Source organism: Camelus bactrianus, chromosome 16 (assembly GCF_048773025.1).
Source record: "Camelus bactrianus isolate YW-2024 breed Bactrian camel chromosome 16, ASM4877302v1, whole genome shotgun sequence".
Classification (NCBI taxonomy): Eukaryota; Metazoa; Chordata; class Mammalia; order Artiodactyla; family Camelidae; genus Camelus; species Camelus bactrianus.
In genome coordinates, this window is record NC_133554.1 from 55,727,352 (window position 1) to 55,752,367 (window position 25,016).

The window sequence follows — 25,016 nt, forward strand, 5'->3', positions numbered from 1 at the left end:
TAAATTTCCAGCTTTTATTCTACCCGAGGCCTCAGGTTAAAAGATAATGTTTCTCTAAAGAATATCACTTAATACATTTCAGACATCATCCATACAAAGTTAGCGTTACTTTAAAAAATTAGGGCCATAATATAAACTGGTAGAAAAAAAAAAGGGCCTGATTGACCTTGGGCAACCCCTGGAAGCAGGTCCCTGGGGTGGTCCTGCCCCCACGTGGGCGGGAGTGAGACAGAGGGTGGTGGGGCTGGCCAGCGTCAGTCCAGCCCTATGAGGCAGAACACTGAATCAAAGGAGGGCTGGGGGCCTGCGGGGCAGGTGCAGCGTCTGTTTGCTAAGAACAGCAGAGGCTCTCAGCTTCCCAGTCTAACTGTGTCTCCTTGCTCCTTGGTCCTCTGCACCAGACCCCAGCCAGAGCTTCTCTCAGTGTACAGTCTCCGAGCATTATGGGCAGGCTTAACAGGCCACTGATGGATGCAGGGGGTGGATTCACAGGGCAGAGAGGGGAGGGGACACAGGAAGGGGGCTGTGGGGACACAGGGCTGGGAACCTGGTGGGAACCCCAGCCACAACCCCAGGAAGGGCAGGCTCACAGGAGCGGGGAGAGGAAAGGCACCAGCAGAGGCTGAGGTGGGAGAGGGGCAGCAGCCCAGGACCCTGGGAAGAAAGAAACCCAACCCAGGAGGTGGTCCCGAAAGCAGGGGAGTGGGGAGGACATCAGCGCCTGGGCCTCCGAGCTGCAGAGAAGCACGTGTTCGGAGTGTCCCTCAGCCTGGACCTGACGAGGAAGGGCTCCAGTCCCCCAGGGAACCCTGCTTTATGACCGCCTCCCGTGGGCTCAGCCGGGCCTGGAGGAGGGAGCTCCTGGGAGCAGGGCTGCACCCCCGAGGGTGTTTCTGGAGTGCGGGGAGGGCCATACCAGCAGGCAGCCCCACCCTGGCAGTCAGTCCCGTGGCATCGGGCTCCGCGGAGCGGGCAGTCAGTGCAGCACCTGGTCCAGCTCATACTTCTCGCAGAAGCGGCTGGTGAAGGGGAAGCAGGTGAGGTACTCGATCCAGGGCCAGTGGATGGGGTAGACATAGAGCCAGACGACGAGCGAGGCAAAGAGGCCGGCGAAGACCAGCAGTGACACCAGGATGAGGGCGCGCTTGCGGTACTTGTCGCTCGTGCCGAAGGTGATGTAGGGCAGGAAAGCGAAGGCCAGCAGCAGGCCACTGAGGAAGCCGACAATGTGCGCGATGTTGTCAATCCAGGGCAGGAGGCCGCACACGAACAGGAAGAGCACCACGGCCGACAGGTTCAGGAAGGCCTTCCAGGGCCGCTCCAGCAGCTCCCAGCTCTGGAAGAGCTCCACGAAGAGGCAGGCGAGGAGGCCGAACTGCGACCCCGCTGGGCCCACCTGGGAGGGCAGGGAGGGGACGAGGCTCACTTCCAGGTCCCAGGTGGGAGCCTGCGGGGGGCCCTGGGCATGGCGGAGCTGGAGCCCAGGGACCCGGGTCGTCCTATTTGTGAGCCCCTCCCAGGGCAAGGGCCCGGGGGCAGCTGGAGCTGCCGGGTCAGAGCTGGGCTTGTTCTACCCACCCTTTTGGCAAATACTGAGCACCTACTATGTGCATGCCAGTGCAGGAAGCAGGACAGACAGCCTGCTCTGGGCAGTGCACGTGGGGAGGGACAGACACTGAACAAGCCGACAGGGTCAGGTTGAACCCATCAAAAACTGCCATTTCTATGGACCAAGAACTGTCACACACAGGTGATTTTATACGGCTTAACCCGTAACTATGGGATGTGCTGGCAGGCAATGGTCAATCATGGAGAGAAATGAAGCAAAGAAGAGGCAGAGTGAGGGGCAGGGTCCAGGAAGGTCTTTCTGGAGGTCACAATGACACATGACCCAGAGGCATTGCTGCTCCCTCGCGCCCAGGGATAGATTAAGGAATTGACTTTAAGCCCCCAGCTTAGCTGTCAATCCACCATTGAGCCTGACACGGGAGGGGCTGTGCGTCCCTCTGGCCATCATGCGGGAGGAGAGTGGGAAGCCACAGAGCTGGCCCTCCCACCCCGTCCCCAGGGTCCCTACCTCCGCACGGTACGGGAGGAAGATGGTGCTGGCAAGGTTGCCGGTGATGCCACTGAGGATGAAGATAATGGAGATGCGGTGCCAGCCAGCCAGCTTCTCCAGGTCCCGCAGGATGGTCATTTGGAAGACCACAGACACCAAGCAGTGCACCACACTGGGTGGGGGACACACCAGGCATCAGCCCCCCTGTGCCCGTAGCTGCCAGCCAGGCACTTCGGGAGCGGTGGGGCCTGGCAGGTTGTGCGGGCTGTGCCCTGGCCCGGGAGCCCCTCCTCCAGGGGTCCAGGTGGGCGGCCACCACAGGGGTCTGGGGGGTTGGCCAGCGAGGCCTCTCTTACCCAGCGTGGAGGAACAGAGACAGCCAGAGCCTGTAGAACTGATCTGGGACCTCGGGGTTAAGGAAGGGCAGCAGCCCACACACCTCGTCCAGGCAGTGCACCTGGGGGTGAGCACACGGCGATCAGTGCCTGGGACGAGGCTGGGTCAGAGGCCCTGATGTCGGGGACAGAACCGGACACCTGCTGCCGTGCTGAGCTGCTCACGCCCCAGGCCCTGCCAGGCCCTGCCTCACCTGGGAACAGAGTGTGGCCTCTTCGTGGAAATAGCCGTGCATGAACTCACAGTATTCCCGGGTGGTGATCTCACAGCTGGGGAGCAGGGAGGCAAGGGTGTACGTCAGGGGCCTGAGCCCTCCTGCTCACTCACCCAGTGCCCGGTGCCCGGCCACAGCAGGCTTCGCTGGCAGGGACCTGCTTACACCACGGATGGCCCCCGAGCAAGGAGGGAGGCCACCAGCTGGGTGAAGGGTGATGGAGAAGGAGCACTGGGCAGAGTGCCCAGGCCAGCTCACCTGCCCTTGGTGCCGATGCAGCAGGGGCGGCCGCGGATCTCACAGTCCAAGTGCAGGAAGCCCGAGCGGTTACTCCTGGCCTGCTCTGTGCAGATCTGTGGGGAGGGGCACCGACAGGTGACTGGAGCAGTGTAGCAGCAGGCGTGCCCCCCCCACCCTTCCCAGACTGCTCTCCACTCCAAGTGACACTCACTGGCCACTTGGTGATGTCATCAGGCCAGATGTGGGCACCGCTGGAGGCTGGCTCCTCACAGGTTCTAGAGGCAGAGGTCGGAGGTAATGAAATGAGCGGCAGCTGCATTCCAGCCTGCCAAGCCCACTGGCCAACATCCCCACGGGTGGCAGAGACAACATGATACTCAACCCCATCTTCTCCGACAGCGCAGCTGGGGGTCACTCTGGGACTGTACCTGGGGTCCTGGTGGCACACGGCCCCCGATGTCCGCTTTTGGCCCAGGTCGGACTTGTCCATGGGGGGCCCAGTATCATCCTGCCACTTGACAAAAGTTGCCAAAGTCTCCTGGAGGATGGAAGCGGGCTGGTCATGGCGAGGACAAGATCAACCCCATCAGAGTAGGCAGGGGCCCCTCCAAGATAGAAGCTCTTCCCCTGCTGTCCAGGGCCCAGACCCCCAACCCCAGCTGATACTCTGGGACCCAGCTTTCACTTCTCTGGGGCTGGGGAGGTCAGCACCCTCCCTGTGCTGAGCAGCATACAGGGGTGTGTGAGGCCAGGGAGGGCAGAGGAAGGATGGTGGCAAAGTGGACACCTCCCTCGAAGGGCCCCTCCCCGAGGCTGGGGCAAGTGGAGACGGTGCAGGGGACCAGAGTGGGGCTGGCAGGGGTCCGGGGTCCTCCCTCACCGAGCAGTCCTTCCGCTGGGTTTGAATGCAGCCCGAGTGGTCGTTCTGGACGCAGCAACCTGAGTCCCGCTCCAGGTCTTGCTCCCGCAGCACCAGCTGCTCAATCTGCTGGTCTTTTCGGATGCAGGGCGAGAACTTGGCTCCCAGGTGGATCAAGTCAATCTGGGGGGTGGGTGAAGGGGGTAGGTTGTGAGCTCGGGGCCAGACATGGCTGCTCTGTTGAGAGTCTCCCCTGAGGGTCCCTCACCGAGCTGGGGCCAATCCAGAAGTTCTCCTGCTGGATGTACTTCACGCTCTCGTACACACCTTTGTTCCTGAGTACCTGGTGCAAAGGTGGAAGGAGGGGGGGTCAGGGGATTCCCTGTCCCGGGGATTCCCTGTCCCAGGGATTTGGTAACGCCTCTTGGTGGGGAAGCTAGGATCCCCAGGGTGGGGCCCCCTTCCCTAACCCTACTCACCAGCTGGGTAGTAACATGCTGTGCGAAGCCCACGGGTGCGATGCCATATGTGCAAATCACCAGCAGTGTGATGATGATGTGGACGAAGGTCAGCCAGTAGGTGAAGTAGGGTCTGTGGGCAGAGGCCTTGGGGCAGTCAGCAGAGCTGAACTCACACCCTGTCCCTCAGCTCTGTGGTGCCTAGCCACCATCAGCTCTCACCTGTTCCCTGCCCTCCACCTTGCCCCTCAACTCATCCTTCACCACAGCAACTCTTAAAATGCATCTCTACGTGTCTCTCTTAGCTTAAATCCTTTCCATGGCTTCTCACTGCCCTGGTGATAAAGTCTAACATTGCCCCCTCCCACTGGTTGCAAGGCCTGGCTGTGCCCACTCACCTCCCTGGCTTTCTTCCTCTTTCTCTTATAGTTCCTGGAAAAAACCTTGCTCCCTGCAGCCCCAGGGCATTTGCACATGATGTTTCCTTTGCCTGGGATGCTCTTTCCATCTCTCTTCACCCAGCTAACTGCTGCTCATCCTGACTATACCCACCCCTACCAGCTGTTCACTCCCAACTCTGTCCTCCAGGACACTCACCACACCTCCTATTACTTATTTTCTTGATAATTTTGGGTCCAGTGTTCACTGGGTGGTTGCTTATCATATACTCTGTGAGAACAGCCTCTTCCCAACCCTCTGGCTTCACCCAAGGTCTTTGTGCAGGTCCTCTCCGCAGTCCCCTCACTCACGGTCACAGCTTCCAGCTGCCCCTCTGCCCCACCCTGTCTCAGGGCCTGCGTGCTGGCACTCAGTGACTGCTTGTTGACAGGCTGCTGTCTGGGAGCCCAGCAGAGGATGCCGGCCCAGAGAGTAGGGAGGGTGGAGAAGAGGCAGCCATGCCCGATGCCCCTTCCCAGGTGACGTGCATGCTCGTAGGGTGACCCTGAGGACTTGTCCCTGCTCTCCTGACCCACAGGAAATGCTCACCAGGGGCTCGCTGAGTAAGGGGCAGTTCAGGGGAGGGCCTGGGGAACTTGGAAGCTCCCAGACCCTTCCGGTGGCTCTCAGCCCCCGTCCCCTCTGCCTACACCGGGGAGGAGCTCTCCAGAATGGTGACCGCCCCCAGCTCTCACAGTGTGGGACCCCAGGTCCAGCGCCCAGGCCCGCTCACCGGTGGCTGTCAAAGCCCTCCAGCTGGCGCTGCACGGTGCTGCTGATGCTGTGGCGGTAGCTGCGGTTCAGCCAGGTGCCCACCACGCCCAGGCCGTAGTGCCGCTTCTTCCGGTCAAAGGCGAAGTGCTTCACCTTGGAGGCGATGCGCCTTCCGCGCCTGGGCATGGGCGCTGGGGCTCCAACGTACTCCTTCCTGGTGGGGACGGGGGTCTCAGCCTGGTGCCCACCCCCACATCCCACGAGGGGGCGATCAGGAGGCACCGGTGGCCTGGGGAAGCCCCCATGTGGGTCACTGAGCACCGGGGGAGCCCCTTCCCGTGGTGCCATCTCCCTCCGCCTGGAAGTGCGGGAACTCACAGAGGGATCTGCACCCCATCGGGGGAGACCGGGGAGGCCGAGTGTGGGAGCCCCCGGAAGTTGCTGGCAGAGAGTGGGGGAGACTCAAACACATCATCGGGCATGGAGCTCATTTCTTCCTGGGGTGGGGGTGGAGTGGGGGACAAAAAAAGAGACAGTGTGAGGAGTCACTGTCCCCAGCACTGGCCCCCAACAGCTCAATTCAAGGGCAGGACAAAGCCAGAGGAAGGCACATGCCTGTCAGCGCTGATGGTGACTTTCCCGGCTGGCACCCTGCCCCACCCCAGGTCCTCACTCCGTTGACAGGAAGACCGGGGTCCAGCACCTCTATCCCACCAACGGGCACTTGGACATCTCAGGGTCTTCTAGCAGAGCAGGATCGAGGCCAGGTCACCTCTCCTAGCTTCTGGCCCCCCGACCCCCAACCCCAAGGGCCCACATACCCCATGCTTGCCTTACTAAAAAATGAGGAGTCGAATGTCTCCGCCCCATCGACTGCATCCTCCTCCAGGAAGCTAGGGTAGGCAAAGCTGCGTTTGACCACCCGGCACCGCTGTCCCGCGGCATCCAGCACCGAGCGACCCTGTGCGGGGGCAGAGGCATGGGCATCAGGCCCAGGTCAGGTGTCCCCTCCCCCCTCCAAAGGGGTCTGTCAAGCCCACCACCGCTGGAGGTGGGACCCTGCCTGGAGCATGAGCATCTACCAGAGGCCGGGAAGCGGGCTCCAGCTCCTCCACAGCCCTGAACGCAGCACCCTCTGCACAGTTTGCTGTTAACTTCTCCCTGGTGACCTCTGGTCCTCTGGCTTGGGCATCTGCCACCCCACCACTCATCCTGCACCCGTACTTCCCAGGCTCGGGCTTCTTGGCATGGCACACCAGGCCCCTGCCCACCTTTCTGATCCCATCTCCTGCTGTTGCTCTTGTAAACCACCCTTCACTAACACCTCCTGCTGCGCCCCCAAAGTGCCTCTGCATAGGCTGTTTCCTCTGCTGAGAAGGCTGTTCCCTTCCTGGCAAGACTTTCCTTATATTTCTGGGTTCAGCTCAAGTGCCTTCCCTGACATCAGCCCCTCTGCTGGGTGAGAGGGGGCAGCTCCTCCGCTGGGTGAGCCCCAGCACTCATCACACTGAATGGTGACATCCAACCTCACCCGAGCTGAGGGTTCCCCCAGGGCAGCAACACCGCTCATTTTGCTCTATAGCCCCCATGCCCAGCATATGACAGGGGTCAATGAGTGGTGACCGCATGTTTCACTTCACTCCAGCTTAAGTGTCAGTGCAGAAACCAGCTGCCCACACTCTGGAGAACTGGGGCTGGAAGGATGAGGGCCTCTCTCTCTGCCCAGGAATCCCAGTGCATCCACTACCCTTGGTACAGAGAGAGATGCCTGGCTGAGTTTTGGGGGGATGCTGTGGGGAGAGACAGGGACAAAGGGATGATGGAAGAGGCTGGGCAGAGGTGTCCTCACCTTGAGGAAGGCGGCAGCAGCCTGGAAGCTCATGTGGGCCACAGACATCCTCTTGCGACGGGGCAGGTGGGAATAGCCAGAGCGGACGCTGGTGAAGGAGGTGAGGGACAGGACCCCGGGGGTCAGCGGCGGGTGTGGGGCGTGGGGCCGGTCCACCTCGTCTGGGTGGCGGAACGCCCGTCCTCGGGCCAGGGGATCCACAATCTGGACAGGAGGGAGGAGGTGAGCAGTCTGTCGTGGCCCTGGGCCGAGTTGCCCACTTCCCCTCCACCCTGACGGGGCCCACCTTGGGCAGTTTGCAGGGTTTTGGAGACTCGGTGCCCTGGAAGGAGGGCACCTCCTGGCTGGGGAGCTCCAGGTCCCTCTGGCACGAGGCCTTGAGGCGGCCGTAGCGGACGCTGCAGTGGTGCAGGCTCCTGCGCTGCCAGTGCTGCCGCTTCAGCTCCCAGTCGCCACTGACCCCGAACCACTGGGCCGCGCCCCTGCGGAGCAGACGTGTGTGTGCAGGAGGTGACGTGAAGTGACAGGGCACTAGTATGTGTGCGGGGGAGGTGACAAGAGAGGTGACAGGGCGTATGTGTGTGCAGCGGGAGGGGCGGATCAGCTTCCCCTTGAGCTGTTGGTTTGCTGCCCAGGGATCAGGTGGACAGAGATAGACTCAGGTCCAGAGCCTGACAGGCTGAGCTGGGATGGCCTCTGGGAGCCACTCTGAGGGGCAACGGTCTGCTCCCAGCTCCTTGAATCCCTCAGCCTCCACACTGTGGCTTCCTACCAGGCACAGAGCCGCCTGGGCCTCAGTTTCCCCGCCTGTAACACGGGGTCAAATGCTCAGGTCTGCCCTGCAGGAGGACGCTGCTGATTTGGTGACTGCCCACACCTCCCAGGCAGGGACCAGGGAGCAGGCCCCCCGGAAGTCCGGGTGCCCAGAGTTTACCGGACTGCAGGGGCAGGTAGGCGGGCGGTGCTCACTTGCGGATGCTCTGGGACAGGGAGGCCTGGCGGCGGAAGCTGGGGCGCTTTTCCGACCCGCCCTCCTGCCATCGTCCCCGTGGCTCCTGGAGGCTAACGCTCTTCAGGTAGGCTGGATTCCTGGGCCTCTGCAGGGAGGTGAATGGGGGACAGGCTGTGACTGTGTGGAGCCCAGGCCCCGGGCTGGCTCTGCCCAGGATTCCAGGGTGAAAACCCAGAGAGACCAAACCTCAACCCCAATTCACCCTGAGCTGCTTTCATTCCCAGGGCAAAATCACCATTGTTCAGTGTTCTGGGCGAGCCCGGCCCGTGTTCCCTCACTCCCTGTCCAGCGCTCCCGCGATAGCTGTGACGCCCTTGCCTGGCGTCGCACATTGCAAAGAGCCCTCGGGTGATGGGCAGTGGGACACAGCCTCCCTTGTGCCCCAGGCTGAGCAGGAAGAAGCCCACGCTGTTCGGAGCCACTTCTCAATGAGCTCTTTATGGAGCGCCAGCCGGGACTGTCGGAAACGGTGATTCATCCCCACTTTCCTGCAGGAGCCAGGCGCTGTGAGAGCAGGCTCCTGGTGCTGCAGACGCCTCTGCCCCCCAGTCACAGACAGCCTGCCCCCTAGTCACAGACAGCTCGCCCCCCACGGAAGAGCCTGGGCCCGGTGAGTGCAGGGTAGCAGCCAACTCCCAGGCGGAATTGGCAGGCTCCTCGTATTCTCCCTGGACCAGCATGACTCGGAGCTCCTGAGTTCAGGGCTCACTCCCTGCAGAGTTTGGGGCCAGGATGGAGGGGGCGCAGGCTTAGGGCAGGGGCTACAGGGCAGCTGTGGCTCAGAAAGGGTCTCCTCCAGGAAGTGAAACTGCCCAAAAGGTGTCATGTGGGCACAACGGTGGCCTGTGGAGGGGCAGTGAGCGCCCAGCCGCCCCCTTACCTGGGGCAGCATGCTGGCCTGCTCACTGGGGGCCGGGGTCTCAGGCGGAGGGATGGCGATGGACAGGTTGGGTGGCTTCCGGCTCTGCAGGCGGCTGCTGGACACCGAGGAGACGCTCTCGCCGCTCCTGTCAGCGGAGGCCATGGTGGGCAGGGGGGCAGGGCAGCTGGAATGGAAACGGGGAGGGGGCGCAGGTGTGTAAAGTGGTGGCAGGATGGGAGGGGACACAGGGACAGCCCAGGGTGTCAGGGCAAGGCCAAGGCAGGCAGCCCAGACTGAGAACAACCTATAGAAAGTTGGTTCAAACCTAAGTCTGGATACTAAACTACACAGCAGAGACTGAATCGGGCTGGGAGGGGTAGGTGAGAAGGTCTATTTTTGAACTTCATTTGCATTCCAGGCCAGCAGGGGTCTGGGAGGTCCCCAACTTACTGCCTCATTCCATTTCTGGTCTCTCTGCTTCAGGCAAGGACCAGAAAGGAACACGAGGGCATGGGATATAGATCTGCCATCATCTTGGTCACCTGGCCACAGCAGGCCAGGGGGCCAGAAGGCAGCTTCCTTGGACAAAGAGCCCTGCCTCTGTCCCTGGGCTGGGCTTGGGGGAGGACAAGGAAGAGGCTCCCGGGCAACCCACAGACAAGGGGCCCACAGCTGTGCAGGGAGCAGGTGGTTGTTGGAGGAGGAGGAGTCCCTGGGCTGTGAGGGAGGAAGTGGTGGCTCAACCTAATTCCCAGGTAGATGAGAAGCCATCACGCTGGTCCCTGTCCCCCAGGGCTGCCCGGTTCCTCTTTCAAAGGTAACTGAAACTGCCACCTGTCTGATACTTTTTTCTTTTTTCTTTTCACAGAGGAAAAATATCTTAGTGATGAAAATGATATGTGCACATCCTTCCAGATGCCTCTCTGCACCTGGAAGAGGATGTGTGTAGTTAACATTTTATACACAATCATACTTTTTCTTCTATAGCATGGACATCCTGCCCTGTCAACACATACAAACAGCTCTACCTTACCTTTCTCGATGACTGAGAAGGTGTCACTGAGTGGACTGTACCAAGATTCACTTAATTCCAGACCAAGGGTTGTTCAGATTTGTGTCCAGTATTAACGAACACCCTTGCCTATCCCGCGTGTGCCTGGCCCAGTGTTATCACAAGACAACTTATAGAAGTGCAATTGCAGCGTGGACAAGTGCGTGCACCTTGAATTTCGAAGCATCTTGCCAAAGGGCTTAGCCAACAGGAGGTGGCGATTTTACCCCCATCTGGGGCTTTTCCATACTAACGCCACCAATCCCCCCCCACGGCTGTGATCCCATCCAAGTTAACACCCTCTGCCTTGTCTGTTCTCTCCAGTTCACTCATTTGCCCTGTGACCTTTTTCTTGCTAAAAATCCTTTGCTATTTCCTCTCCCCATGTCCCAAGGCTGCTGGGGCAGGTTTGATTTCTCCTCTCCTCACACGAGGCCAGGGATTCTGCCGACCTGGTGGGGAGAGTCACACGGGAGCCCTTGAGCCAAGGGCACGTGGGGCCAAGGGCGTGACTACAGGGCAATGTAGCAGCCACCTTTGTTCTGAGTCTGTCTGCTCCCCCATCTCTGCCTGGCCCCCATGAGAGCCACCATCTTCTCTCACTTAGAGGGTCACGGCAGCCTCCTGACTCCTCCACCTGCTGCCCCTCGAGCCCCCATCCCCATGACCATTTTCCACAAAGCAGCAGAATTCACCTTTTAAAAGCGCAAATTGGGAGGTGGGGGAGGGTATAGCTCAGTGGTAGAGCATGTGCTTAGCATGCACAAGGTCCTGGGTTCAATCTCCAGAACCTCCATTAAAATAAATGAATAAAAATCTAATTACCTCCTTCCCCCCTCCCCCCCAAAAAGGGGGAAAAAGAACTTAGAAAAAAAAAAAAAAAAGGACAAATCATACCAGGTCACTCCCTGCTCAACACTGGGCCAGGATTTTCTGTTCTCACTTAAAACAAAGTCCAAATTTCTCACTGGGGCCTTTGGGCCCCTCATGGCTTCATATCCTCCTGACACCCCCCCCCAATTCCACCACTTTGGGCCCCTAAATTCCCCATACCTGCGAAGCTCTGTGAGAAGGTACTGGGAGATCATGGTCAAAAGCACATACTGGAGCCAGGCGGTCTGAGCCTGATCTGCACAGGGGCCTACACTTGACCACAGTCACCCAAGTCCTCACCTTCCAGGGGAGAATGACCCCCTCCCCCAGAGAGGTGTCCTGGGCGTGAACTCACTGCATGCCTGACACACACTCGGGCAGCACATCCAAAGACACTTGTTCAGGAACGTTCATTGGAGCCCAAAGGTGGAAACAATGCAAACGCTCATCAACAGACAAAGGGATAAGCAAAATGTGCTAAATCCACGCAATGGACTATTAGGCAGCCACAAACAGGAATGAAGGGCTAAGACAGGCCACAACAACCTGGAGGACGTTATGCTCAGTAACAGAAGCCAGACACAAAAGACCACATACTCCATGAGTCCAAACGCAAGTCCAGAAGAGCAAATCTATAGAGACAAAAGGATGAGTCATGGCTTAGGGCTGGGGGCTGGGGGCTGGGGACATTGAAAGGGTATAGGTTTCATTCCAAGATGATGAAAATGTGCTAAAGTTGACAGCGGTGATAGTTACACATACCTGTGACTATACTAAAAACCATTGAATTGTACGCTTCAAATGGATGAGTTTTCTGTGAATTATAGAAATTAAATGTGAACTTTTTCTCAATAAAGCTGGTTAAAAAAAGTCTCAAGCAGACGCTTCATAATTGTCGGTCCTCTGCCCCCGCTACTCCCTTCATCCCCAGATCAGATCATCACACAGCAGAGCAGGTGGCTTCTTCTCATCATTCTAGTCCCAGCTTGAGTGCCACCTCCTCCAAGGAGCCCTGACTGCCTGGAGCAGCCCTCCCACCCCATATGTCTCTCCGTCGCTTCACCCTGCTCACCTCCCTCTCTGCCCTCTTCTGGCCTTATTCACAGCTGTAGCTCCACTGCCAGAAGAGTGCTGGACCACAGATACCACCAGTACGTATTTGTTGAAAATCAAATAAACAAGCAAGCAAAGCAGCTGGTACCTGGGGTCCAGCCCACCCAGCCACCCAGCCTCCTACCTTCAGCTTCCTGGGTCTTGTTGCAGAGGTCTTTAGAGCATGCTCTAGTCCTTTCCTTGCTCTGTACAGATGCTCTGGGGTCAAGCCTCAGCTCTGCAGAGAGGTGGATAGATGCAGAGAGATGGGAAGGCAGACAGACGGCCCCAGGTCAAGCAGGGCAGCTCCCTTGGTGCTCACAGCCTGTAAGGAAGGATGGGCAGGCTCAAGCCAGCATGTCAGGACCACTGCAGCTTTTAATCTTCTTGACCGCAGCTGCCTCATCTATAAAATGGGGATAATTCCACTGGCCTCAGAGATCAGGGATTAAAGAGATATATTCTCCTCCTCTCCTGGATTAAGGGCCCCAGGTGATGAGCTGGGCACTTCAGAGGGCCCGGGGGGCCAGGGGCTGTAGCCTCAGGGCGTTTACCCGCCCCACCCAAAAAAACCCCAACCATCTGAAGACCTGCACTCTGGGCTGGGAACCCTAAAATCAAAATGGTCCCTACTTTCTTTACAACATAACTTTACTAGAAACATTTCACTTTAAAAAACATAGGCACTGGGGAAGGTACAGCTCAGTGGTAGAGTGTGTACTTAGCATGCATGAGGTCCTGGGATCAATCCCCAGTACCTTCTTTAAAATAAATAAGGCCCTCCTTGACAGAACCCTGAGAGCTGCGGGGGCAGGACAGGGTCATGCCTTGCTTGGCCCTTCAGTGCGTCATCCCACTTTGTCCTCAAAACACCCTTTGAGGTAGACATTGTCATCACTTCCATTTTGTGGATAAGAATGGAGGCTCAGAGGGGTTGAGTAACTTGCCTGAGCTCACAGAGCCAGGACCGGGAGCAGCTGGGACTCAAGCTGCTCTGGCTCCAGGGCCTGAGGTCTCCTCAGGAAACAGGTGCCTCCTCTCCCTAAAGCTGGGGTACACTTGGGGCTGGATGGCCCCATATCAGGGAGACAGAGTTGAGTCCAGCCTGGGGGAAACTTGGTCAAACATTTCAGCACTTTGCAAACTGTGTTCCTCGGAGGTCTGGGTTACCCAGAGGTGCCCGAGGGGCTGCCATGGGGTGAACTGGAGGCTGGGGGAGGGTCTGGGCCCCCTGTTCCACAGGGCAGCCCTCTTCTGGCTTTACATACTGGGACTTTCACTTGGTTGAAGTCCTCCAACTATAGGTGAGAGGCACCCTGGGTGCAGAGAGGGTGCCAGAGGGAAATGTGATGCAGAGCTGGGGGCCCAGGACACTTCCTGCTTAGGGTTTGACTAAGACTCACGCATCCTTCCTTCTACCCCATAGTTTGGGGAGTTCTGACCCCACACTCCTAGGCAGATGGGCCCAAGGAGGCCCCTCGGAGATCATGGCCAGACAGGTGCTGGGCTGGCTGGCTCCTCAGATGTCACTCTGCACCACTCTGGGGACAGCTCCAAAACAACAGCTTCACCTGGGGCCCCTACCACGGAAAGTTCTCCAGCTTGGCCTCCTTTGGGACCAGGGTGCAGTGAGAGGCCACTGGGCAGGCACTTCCCTGGGAAATTGGCACCAAGGAGGGAGGGAGGCAGCGGAGGAAGGCTGGGGTCAACGTGGGGCTGCCAGGCCTGAGCACATAGGATCCTTCTGCAACTCAGAGCTGATCACATGTCCCCAGAGTCAGCAGCCGTGCCCTTCAGAACCTGCCCCACACCCAACCAGACACATCACATCCCCCCGCTCCCACTTTCTCTTCTCTGAGGCCCCGAGCCCGGCACACCAGGCTCCACCCCACCTGCCTGGCCAAAGCCTACCAGCCACTGTACAGAGGGTAAAGGGTCACCGCTTCCAGAAGGACTGCCACGTCACCACCAGTCCAAATCAACCCCCTTCTCACAGCATCCCGCAGAGATGTGCCTACATGTAGGCATCCCCCACCCGCCCCTGGGCAGGACAGGGTCCAGCACGCAGTTGGCCTTGTTAACGGCTAACTGGATGGAAGGCAGGTGGGAGGGCAGGTGTCCCCATGGCTGCAGATGGTCAGTCCACACTGATCCTGAACAGAAACTGTCTCCTGCAATCTCACGGCCAGCCCAGAAGTGGCGCAACCTGGAGGGCTCTACCGAGTGCTGCCTGCCCCACCCCAACTCTGTGACCACTGCAGGACCAAGGATGGAGGATGCAGTCCCAGGATGAGTCCTCAGAGGACCACGCATTTCCCTGCTTCCCCAGCACAGCCCTGATTCCCCAACTAGCTTACCACCCCAAGACCATACCACCCCTGGCTGGGACCCCCACCCAGGACCCACCGGGCTGCTGGCATCTGTGCCAATCTCCTGATGGGAAGAAGGGCAGGCTCAATCTGAGGCTGAAAGACGGGGGAGACTGGACTAGCTCCAGGGAAATCCTGAGGGTCCCAAAGAGAAGAGGCCCGGCCCTGGAAAGCAGAGGCAGGGCTGGGGCGCGTTTTCCTGGGGAGGAGTGTGGTACACAGGAGAGTCATTTAACCATCTTCATAGGGCGGTGCCGGGAGTCCTGGCTCTGTAAGCAGCTTTGCCCACAGCCTCACTTTTCTTCTCTGTTAAGCGAGGGAGGTGGACAGGATGATGGCCCAGCTTTGACACCAATGAGGCCCACATATTTGGCATAAAAACACCACCTTCCCCCAACCACTCTCCACGGGGGAGGGAAGGGCCTGTTCCTGAGACCATGTGCCCCCAACTTGTGCAGAAATGGTGGGGGCTGTGCCAGAAGCCCAGCCCCTGCCCTGGGGCTCGGGGAGGAAAGGGGCGGGGAGTGGCAGGTGCCTGGGGCAGGTGCAGGGTGCCCGTGGAACCCAAGTCCAGGGCATGGAGGAGCCCAGGCGGCCAAGACCAGGCCAAAAAAGTGCTGGAGCGCTGGGAGCACCCGCCCCAGCCAGCCCTTATCTCCCGCGCCCCAAAAGTGCTTGCTCACTGCAGAGGAAATTGTGACATCCTGGGACCAGTCTTCATCCTGGCCCAGTCACATCCGCTGTTCTCTGAGACCCCCAGGTCTGCCACAGCGCCTAGCCTGGGGGGCGAGGGAGGTTTAAGGGCCTGCCTCACCCAGCCAGGCCACTGCCACTGCCACTGCCACTTGCCCACAAGGATTTTGGCCTCGGTGGGGCCTTCCACCCCAGAGTAGCTAGGAGACCCCAAAGGGGCCTGGGCAGAGGAAAGGGGCTTCAGGTGGGCCTAGCATGGGACAGGGCAGGGCATATCCAAAGAAACAGGGACATACAGAGTTCAAGTCACCCCAAGCATGGAGACTTCTGTATCCCACCCCACCCAGAGTCTGAACCCCCACCACCCCACACTCAGAAGCATACCCCAGCTGGCAGCAGCCAGGATCAGCACATATGACAGAGACACGGGCTCAGAAACTACTTGCTGATGCCACAAGAGAATCCGGTTTCCCCACAAAGGGTGGGGCCAGGCACCACCAGCTGAGCCCAGTTCCAACAGACACAGCCGGGGTAAGCCAGGCCTCCCGCGGAAGGTCTCCCGCCAGAGCACCACCAGGGCACACGCAGGGCACCCCCTCCCCAGCCTGCATGCGCCCACTGTCCCCTCCTAACCTGTTCCAGGTGCAGTCCCACTGTCCTGAGGAGTCTGGCTCCAGCCCACCCCCCACCCCATCCGCCACCAACACACTCTAGCAGCTTTCCGAAGGTTCCCTGGTGTTGCTAATGGTGGATGGACCCTCCACTCCTAGGCTCTGAGCACTTCATGAGCCCGGGCTGAGCCGCAGCTGCAGCTCCAGATGGAAACAGGCAGGCAGGTGACTGACTCGAGGGCTCAGCTCGTGTGTGGCCAGAAATGGGGACGGGGGAGGGAGGGGCCCTTGGAGAAGGGGTGAGCAGCCCCTCCGGGGAGGAAACAGGATTTATTATCCACTCGATGTGGTCAGAAAGTTCAGAGGATACCCCACAGGGAAGGGAACAGGTCCCCAGAATAGAGGAAGGAGAGAAGTTACCACCTGGCCCAGAAGTTCCTCCCAGCTGGCCAGACTCGGAGCTGTCGGGGAGCGGGCAGTCTGGAGGGAAGGGAGGCGGCCCGGGGCTGCTGGGACCTGCCTGTCCCTCCGCTGAATCACAGGATGTCGGGGTGAGCGCTGGGGGCGAGGAAGTGGCCTCTCCCCTCTGCTTCCCTGTCACAGAAACCGAAACCCGATTTTCCCTCCCCTCAGCCCTTCTGGGAACCGGGTCGTTTTTAGAAAGCTGCAAAGAGGAAGCTGCCTTCACCCAGGGTGCAACCCCCCCCCCACAAAACCCCTGGTTCTGCTGACCTCGGGGAGTTGTTCCAGCCTGCCTGCCATGAGGCCCGGAAGGAGCAGCTTATGTAAAGGCTGTCACTTAACCCGGTCTCCCAACATGCGTCCCCACGCTGGCCCGCACAGCCAGTGACTCACCCCGGATGCCTCCCTCCTCTGGCGAAAGTGAGTGCGGACAGGAGCACAGGACAGAAAAGTGCAAAGAAGGCTAGCCAAGGGCCTGGGGACAGGATTCCAGAGGCCAAAAAATGGACAGATGAAAAAGGGAGGGAAGCCAAGTGTCTCAGGTGGAGGCGGTAAGCCTCATCATTGGAGTAGGGAAGGGATGCCCGTCTGTCTCCAGAAGCCAGCGCCTCTCTGGGTGCCTCCCCTCCCTCCTGGCAATCATCTGCCTCCCCCGAGCTGCAAGTCGGCAGACACACTTCCCAGGCCTCCCTGGCGCTCGCACGTACGCACTTCAGCCCAACCACCCCCAACGGAGTGGAAAAATGAAACCACCTGTGGGTTTGCACCCCAACCACGGGGAGAGGCCCAGCTCACAGAGGGCCCTGGCGTGGGGAGGCCCCGATTTCTCCTCCACCTTTAAGGGCTTTGCTTAAACTCATTTTAGAAGATAGAGAATGTGGGGGCAGGTTCAGGGACCTGGTGACCCACTGGCTTTTCCACATCAGAACCTGGGCTCTGAGCTCCCCCAACCCAGTTAGAGTGGCTTGGGCGTCATGGCCGACCACAGACTCGGGAAGTGGGAGCCGGGCTCCAGGATGCCGCCAAGAGCATGTGGGCGCGAGGAGGACGAGCTGCCACGTTCTTACGGTGGTGCAGACCCTAACACCCTTCCAGACCACCCAGAGGCCTCCTCAGGACCACATGCAAGTGAGGCTGGCAGAGATGCGAATATCCTGTCCTCTGTGAGGACCCTAAGTCCAGAAAGCCAGCTGAGCTGGGAGTGCCCAAGCCCCGTGTCCCCATATCTTCTGGTGTGGCAGGCCCTAGTGGAAGTGGAAGTGCCACCAGGTGTCCCCAGCTGGCCACATGCAGGACCCTGCCCACTATGGTACCTTCTGAGGTTCCTCTGGGAGTCTCCGGACACCAGAAGCTGCTGGTGGAAACAGACAAGGGGATAGCAGCTGAGCAGAGATACAAGTGCCCTGAATGGAGGCCTGGACAGCACCCTCCCATGCCCCCAGGCAAGCAGAAGCAGCTTCCAGAGCCTGGGGGCTGACTGCAGCTTGAGGACAACAGGAGGGAGCGCACCAGACCACACGCCAGTGAAGCTGGCAGAGGTGCAAATGTCCTGTCCTGGGATACTCTTTGTGAAGGTGACCTATTCTGTCCCGGTTCTGCTGCTTCCTGAGCATGTCTGTGAAGGACAGGTGTCAGAAGTGGCCCCTGGGAGCCCAGAAGGCCCTGGTCCTTCCAGGCTGGGCCCCAGGGCACAGGAGGCTTCCTGGAGAGAGATCGTGCACTGCTGGGCACCACGCTGACCCAGGCTTGGTGTGAACCGGGCTTTGATCCAAACACCCACAAGGATTTACCTCTCTCGGGATCTTGGGGTACTGGGAGTTGGGTTTCCGCTGGTCCCTGGAATTGGCAGAAGCCTAGCTCATGCTCAGTAGTTGGGGGAAGGATTGGGGTGCAGCATGGGTGGGGGAACAGGGGAGGCCCACTTCACTCCTACTGGGGACTCCCAGACACCAAAGTGTGACCAGGCTGTTTCCAGACACGACCAACACTGGGACACAGAGCAGGACTCTGTCCTGTGCTTGCAGGGGTGGAGTCCACCGCATTTCCACCCACCTTCTTGTGGCCTGGCTCCAGACAATGAAAACACTGTCCAACTTGGGGAGACAAGGTCATAGGCCCAGCCCTAACCGCTGTGTGATCTTGGACAAGCCATTTGACATCTCTGAGCCTCAGTGTATTTATGCATAAGATGCTAAGGAGTCTCCAGAGGTTTGAAATCTAGGTGGCTTTGTCATCATTAGCTAGGGGTTACCCTGGGAGTACGTGCAGCAGAGGGACAAAGCATGACCATATTTTATAGACAGGTAAGCACCTTAGCCAATGTCATGAGCCAGAAGTCAGGCACTGGGCTGCCCGGGGTCCTTTACCTCAACACACTCAGGACAGGGCACTGGGTGCCCCTCACTTTTGGAGGCCCAGATCGGCTATCAGCAGGGAGAGAACATGCCAGGCAAACACTTTTCAGCTTATAAACACTCATTAAGGAGCTAATAATCCTGACTTCCCAGAACCCTGCCCTGGGGCTTGCTCCTTCCCTGGAAGAGGCTGGGAATTGGCCCCAACAGCTGCGAGGGCTTTGGGGCACTTGGACACTGGCCACCCAAGGCCACTCAGCCAGGGGGCCTTGCAGAGCACCCCCCACATCTTGCTTTGAAGCCTCATGGGTTCCCCTGTTGAGGAATGAAGGCTTGAGGGCTGGAGACAGGGCTCAGAACCTGGTTCAGCCACCTACACACTGGGAGACTGGGTAAGTTACCACTTCTGAGCCTCAGTTTCCTCTGCTGTGAAATGGGGTGATGCAGCCCCCACCCCCACCCCAGGGATTCAGTGATGACATGAGATCACAAAAGCACAGCACCTGGCACACAGTCAGTGGCCAGTAACAGGCAGCTTCTTTTATCCCTGACTGACCTCTGCCATTGTCTCTCACTTACATCTGAGCTAAGAGCCTCAGAGGTGACAGATCTCTATTTGACAGGTGGGGAAACTGAGGCTCAGAGCGGTGAAGTCACTTGTCCACAGCTGCACAGTTAGGAGGCGGTGGGGCTATGGCTTCCTGCCACCTCGGAACTGGTAAGGCCAGTGGCGAAGGAACAGGCAGGGGCGGGACTCTGGAGCTGCGAGCGAGTCCTAGGTGCAAAGGCCTTTGACTTACAAGCCCCTTCCAGGCCCCCAAGCAGAAATGACATCACCTAACACTGGGTGGCTCTTCTTAGCTTATCTAAGGGCTGTCACAAACTTTCTCTCATCCCAGTCCTTATCTCATTATTGTCAATGGCTGATAAGGCCATAACCAAGGGCTTAGGTCAGTTTCAAGTCCTGCTTCAGCCCAGCCCCACAGCGGGTCCCGCACCTTCTCTCCCAGGCCTTCTGGGGCCCACACTGGAGGCAGGACCTGGGGAGAACCATCAGGAGAGGGAAAAGCTGCTTCTTGCTGGGGGCCTGGCAGGACCACCTGAGGATGCTCTTGGCATCCATGGGAGGTAGAGAAACCCAAGCTCACCCGGCTCGCAGCTCCAAGGAACTCGGCCAGAGGGAGCAGGGCTGAGGGTCACCGCCTCTAGGACACCTCCACCCTCCTCCTTCGTGACGCACATGCTGGAGGAGGTAGGGGCCAGTTCTCAGCCTGATCCTCCACGCCCAGGTGGAAACTCACCCTCTGATCCCCGTGGTCGCCTCACCCCAGACCCAGCCACTTCTACAGAGTGACAGCAGCAGCCCTGCCATTCTGCCGCGGGTTCTCACCCAACAGCACATGAGGTAAGACCTCTGTCATCACGCAGAGTCTGTGCCACAGGCACACAGACATGTCCCTAACAGAAGCAGGCGTGGCACTGTTCCTGTGACAGCTCCCTCACCGGGCATCTGGCCCAGGCTTTACGTGAATCACCACCAGGATCCTCACAGCAACCCTCCCAGGTAGCCACCTGCCACCCCACTGCTTTCCCCACCAGGGAAACTGAGGCAGAGGCTATTCAAGTGACCCCCACCCTACTGACCACACTCTCATAGACCAGGTGCCTGCCAGCCTCTGAGCCTCACTTCTGGGCTCCCCGAGCTGGGACTCACCCCCTCCCACCACTCCCTCCACCTCTTCTGCTCTGACTACTTAGCTCTAACCACTTTCCTAGGAGGGCTTTGGAATGTGCCTTCCTGTGGCTCTGAAACAGTAAATGGCTCCGTCTGGGTCCCGAGCTAAATTTACTGAGCGAGGGAACGTGGGCACAGTGGCTGGCTGTACTTCCCTGAAGTTGAGAAGGAAATAATTTTTTTCATGCAGGTCCTGAGAACTGCCCTCGCCTGGCAGCCTCCCCGCCCTGGTCACCAGGGGCCCAGTCAGCCTGCACTCAGGCGGGCGCTGACGTCCCCACCACTCCTCCTCCAGCCTGGCCTGGCTGGATAGGAAACTGGGAGCAGATACATGAGCTCACTCTGGAAATCCCCACGGGTGGCCAGGGCGACACTGAGGCCTGCTCCAAAGCAGGTGGCCCGCACACCCGAGGGGACGTGCAGACCAGAGAGTATATCTACCCTGATGCTGCATCAAGAGGCAGGTAGGGGGCCAGGGCCACTCCAAGCCCACCACCGCTCATCCCTACCCAAAGGTAAGCGCCAGGTGGCTCATGCAAGTCACATGCACAGCACCCTCCTCACCCCCTGACTTCCTGCTCTCACCTGGGGTCTTGCCTGGGGAAGAGATTCAACAGTAAGTGGACAGGAACCCTGCACAGAGCTCTGGTTCTGGTGAAAACACCCCTGACCCAGAGCTGGACTCGGACCCCAGCAGCCCCAATGCATTTGTGGTGTGATTTATTCCACCTCTTAGGGGACCAGGGGTCCCCTCCTGGGCAGTAAGCGTGCACGCATGTGTGCGTGCGTGTGTTACACCAGGTATCAGAGCAGCTCGGAAGGTGAGCAAACCAGGTAGGAGTCACCTGGTAGTCTGTTCACCGCAGGTGGCACAAGGTCTTAGGGCTGGGCCTGGGAACGGACAGCCCAGGCTCGATGTCGGCCCTCTGGTTACTTCCTGCACAGCTCTGTGCAAGTCTGAAAGCTGCTTTGTGCCTCAAGAGGCACACAATGGACGGATGGAGGCTACTCTTCTGGCTTTTCTTCTTTTTTAGCTGAAAAGGTGCAAGTCTCATTCCAGCCTCATAAAGTTAAAAGACCAAAAGAAGCCCCCAAAAGTAAGAGTCAAATCAGAAACTGCCACCTTCCTTCTGATCCCACCATGGTTTCCAGGCCAGGAGGCCAGCGTCCACAGGATAGGGCAGTAATGGATATTGTCAGGAACTGGGGAGGGAGGGCAGTGAGGTGGCCTGGGTTCCTGGGTGTGGACAGCTGTTTCACCCCATCCTGCCCCTCTGTGACAGAATCCCCCCCCCAGATTCCCTGAAAAGCAGGGGTACTATCCTTGAGCTGAACTCAAATAATTCAGGGTCATCCCTACCAGGAGTCCCCCGGCCTGGGCTGGGTCATCCTCTCATCTCTCACTGGTGCTCAGCTAACCCCATGAGCAGAGGACACCTTGCTCCATCAGCAGCTGGGCCCACCCTGGACCTCTTGCCTCCCCCAGGGTTCCCACAGCTACAGTGGAACTTTTTACTGTGGAGGGAGGCAGGCTGGGGAGCTGCAAGAAATTAGGCGCCCTGTTATTCCTTGGATGTTACTTTCCTGGTGTAAGGAACTGAAGAGTCCGATGTGGGTTCAGAAGAGAAAATGACAGCAGATCACAAGGCATCAGGCGTCCTCAGCAATCCAGTGTTGGGAAAATCTATGAGAACAGAGCTTGGCTCCTACCCACCCTCCCTCCACAGGGATATCTGAACTCCAGGGCTGTCCCGGCTCACTCTGCCTGGGAGGTGCCCTGGGAGTGAAACACTCCAGGACACAGCTGTGAGAGGGCCCCTGTTCCCAGCCCCTCCATCTCAGCTTCTCCACAGCTCCCCGAATGGCTTACTGCAGGGCCCGTGGTTTAAACAGGGAAGGGGCAGGGTTGTGGCACCAAAGGAGGCCAGCTGCTGGGGGACAACTGCCCTCATACCTCCTTTCCACTTATCTCATTTAGGTATATTACAAGTTCCTCCTCTAATCCTGGGGGTAGGGGGGAAACTGAAGCAGGGAGGGGCAAAGAGAAATAACTTGATAGACCAGAGTGGCTCTGTCTCAGCGCAGCACCTCTGACGTCTTGGGCTGGGGACGTGGTGGTGGGGCTGTCCTGTGCACTGTGGGATGTTTAGCAGCATCCCTGGCCTCTGCCCACTAGATGCCAGTAGCAACAACTCACACCCCCTCCCCCGAGTTGTGACAACCAAAATATCTCCAGGCATTGACCAATGTCCCCTGGTAGGTAAAAATCACCCCTGGCTGAGGACCACTGTTCTAAAACAAGCTTCACTTTCCACGGTTCCTTCTACCTAACCTAAAGGGAGTGACAGAAACATAACACACGCTGGGCTTATTATATTGCCAGCAAATGCCACCTACACAGAATCCTAAATCTAGCCATTTGGGAAAGAGCAGCTAGTCCACGTGTGGGGTCAGTCCTGCAAGCCCTCCCCTCTCAGGGGTTCCAACTCCAGGCCTTCTCCCTTGGTCTTTCACCCAGATAGTCCGGGGCTGGGACCCGGGCTCCCCTCTGCCCTGGGGTGGGGTGGGGGGGCGGGGTCTGTACCCTAGGGAACACGTCCCTCTCTAATCTAATCCAATGCCCTGGGAGAACGGAGGGTGGCAACCTTCTAAACCCCTTAGTTCAGAAGCCACGACTCCCGGGTCCAATTTCTGAGCTCTGGTCCAACTTCGCTGTGAGCCCACCCTCCAGCACCTGTTTCCACCTCGGCGAGGCTGAACAGCTAAACTTCGCCCTGGCCGCCCCGCCGGCTGCTCTCCCAGGAGAAAGGGGAGGAGAGGGGAACGTAGGAATTCCAAGGCGCTTCTGGGAGGAAGGCGGGACTGCCCGGTCTTGACCTGGGACAGTCCCCTCTCTTCCTCCCAGAGCTTTAAACTTCTGTCCAATCGTCGTGCCCCCACCTCGTGACCCGTGGCTCAGGAATCCCTTGGGCGTCTTGTTCGAGCCGAGCCCCAGGGGCCGGCGGACCCAGTCCAGCGGCCCCGTCCGAGTCCAGCCCTGGCCTCTGGCCTTGGGCTCGGCCCACGTGGGGCCCGAGAGCTCCGCAGGGCCAGCCCCCTAGCCGGCGGAGCACCGCCGCCCCAGGGCGTGCTCGGGCGCGATCCCCTGGCCCTTCCAGCGCCGGCCGCCCGGCCGCCGCGAGCCCAGCCCAAGCCCGTCGCCCCGCGCTCACCTCCCTGCGGCCCCAAGTCCCCGCGACGCAGTTCCGAGCGGCGCCGGCCAGTGGCTGGGAGGTGGCTCCTGGGGGCGGGGCCCCGGCGCCCCGCCGCCCCGCCTCTTCCCTACCTGCGCGCCCGCGGCAGGGGCGGGCCCTGGAGCCGGGGGCGGGGCGGGGCCCCCCGGTCCGTCCCGGCTTCGGCGTCCTGCTCTGTGGCTCCGGGGGCTCGCGCTGCCCTTCAGCAGTCAGTCCAGTGGTGTCCTCGCCTGAGCAGAGCCCTATTTTCCGCTGGAGCTGGTCTCTTCCGGGCCTCTGACAAAGCGTATAATCTAGGTCTGAACTGCCAGAATCATGTCAACCCCCAAGAAAAACCACTCCAGTAACAGCCACCTCCTGCACCCCTCCCTCCAGCGCCTTCATCCTCAGGCCACATGGGCCGGTCCTCTCGAACCTTTTATCTCTCACCCTTCCCTGGAAACACATTTGGAGCGTCTCCACTGGTCTAACTCCTGATGCAGCTGCCTCCGGGAAGCCTCTGATCTCTGCCACAGCCCCGTCTCTCCATTACGGCAAACGCACCCCTCCTCCGCATCCTCCCGAGGCGGAGGCTCCTTGCTAGGCTGAGGCCAGGTCTTACTCAACTTCCCCCACCCCCACCCGCCATCGGCCTAAGTCCAGAACTGGTGCCGGTGACAGAAGCGTGCCTAGAGTTTGCCATTAGGAGAAGCCCTCGTTGGGTGCCTGCGTGGGCGGGAGGGTCTTTTGGAGGAATCTCCCTTAGGGCACACCCAGTAAAAACCCGCTTTGCTTCTGGCCCAGCGACACAAAACCTTCCTGATGGGGCAGAACCTTGGTTCACAGGGCCTCCTGCAACGGACTCAGAGGAAAGCCTGCAAGCTCTGGAGGCTGCGGGGTCAGCTTCTGGGATAGGGTCGCCTTGGCTCAGGCCCTAGACCCTCTGAGCCTGTTCTCAACAAACTACTGAAGTACTTGAGTTGGCTGTCAAGCCTTCTCACTGTGAAATCATGGGTGCTGGGGCTCTACAGCCAGAGGGGCGGAGTTTAGATAATTCACAGGAGGGTCCCAATGTCTCTTCATATTTGAGCCAATCTCTCAACTTGCTCTCAGCCCAGAGAAGCCCAACTTTGATTTTTCTTTCTTCTCTTCTCTTTTTTTTTTAAATGATGTTACTGGGGATTGAACCCAGGACCTGCATGCTTTCTACAATTAAATTTGAAAAGAGACTCAGGCCTGGGTGGTAGGAGGGGAACAAGGTCTGGACCGTGGGGACCAGAATCAGGCAGTGGTGTTGGTCTCAGGGTGGGCCCTTTACAGAGCCCCTGAGCCCTCCACCAGACCCTCCTGGCATTTATCACTGACCTGATTTGGGGTGGGATGGAAAATGGGGGAGGGTATAATAGCTCAGTGGTAGAGTCTGTGCTTAGCATGCATGAGGCCCTTGGTTCGACCCCCAGTAC

General features: G+C 59.1%; 1 protein-coding gene across 6 annotated transcripts; it reads right to left on the reverse strand.

Annotated features, from left to right (window-relative positions):
• Positions 1-23,860, reverse strand: RHBDF2 (rhomboid 5 homolog 2). Of its 6 annotated transcripts, XM_074343755.1 has the most exons (20): positions 23,554-23,647; positions 12,263-12,442; positions 11,788-11,839; positions 9,120-9,285; positions 8,197-8,324; positions 7,514-7,709; positions 7,228-7,431; positions 6,211-6,339; positions 5,757-5,875; positions 5,398-5,592; positions 4,248-4,359; positions 4,037-4,111; positions 3,790-3,951; positions 3,338-3,447; positions 3,121-3,184; positions 2,928-3,022; positions 2,649-2,724; positions 2,416-2,516; positions 2,078-2,231; positions 1-1,396 (listed from the first exon to the last, which is right to left on the reverse strand). In XM_074343755.1, the coding sequence occupies exons 4-20, from the start codon at positions 9,261-9,263 to the stop codon at positions 977-979; spliced, it is 2,484 nt and encodes an 827-aa protein (XP_074199856.1). In that variant the 5' UTR covers positions 9,264-9,285; positions 11,788-11,839; positions 12,263-12,442; positions 23,554-23,647; the 3' UTR covers positions 1-976. The 6 variants fall into 6 exon arrangements, with proteins under 6 accessions (XP_074199856.1, XP_074199853.1, XP_074199850.1 ...); XM_074343752.1 differs by lacking the exons at positions 11,788-11,839; positions 23,554-23,647 and adding an exon at positions 23,667-23,860; XM_074343749.1 differs by lacking the exon at positions 11,788-11,839.
• Between the last annotated feature and the right edge of the window lie 1,156 nt (positions 23,861-25,016).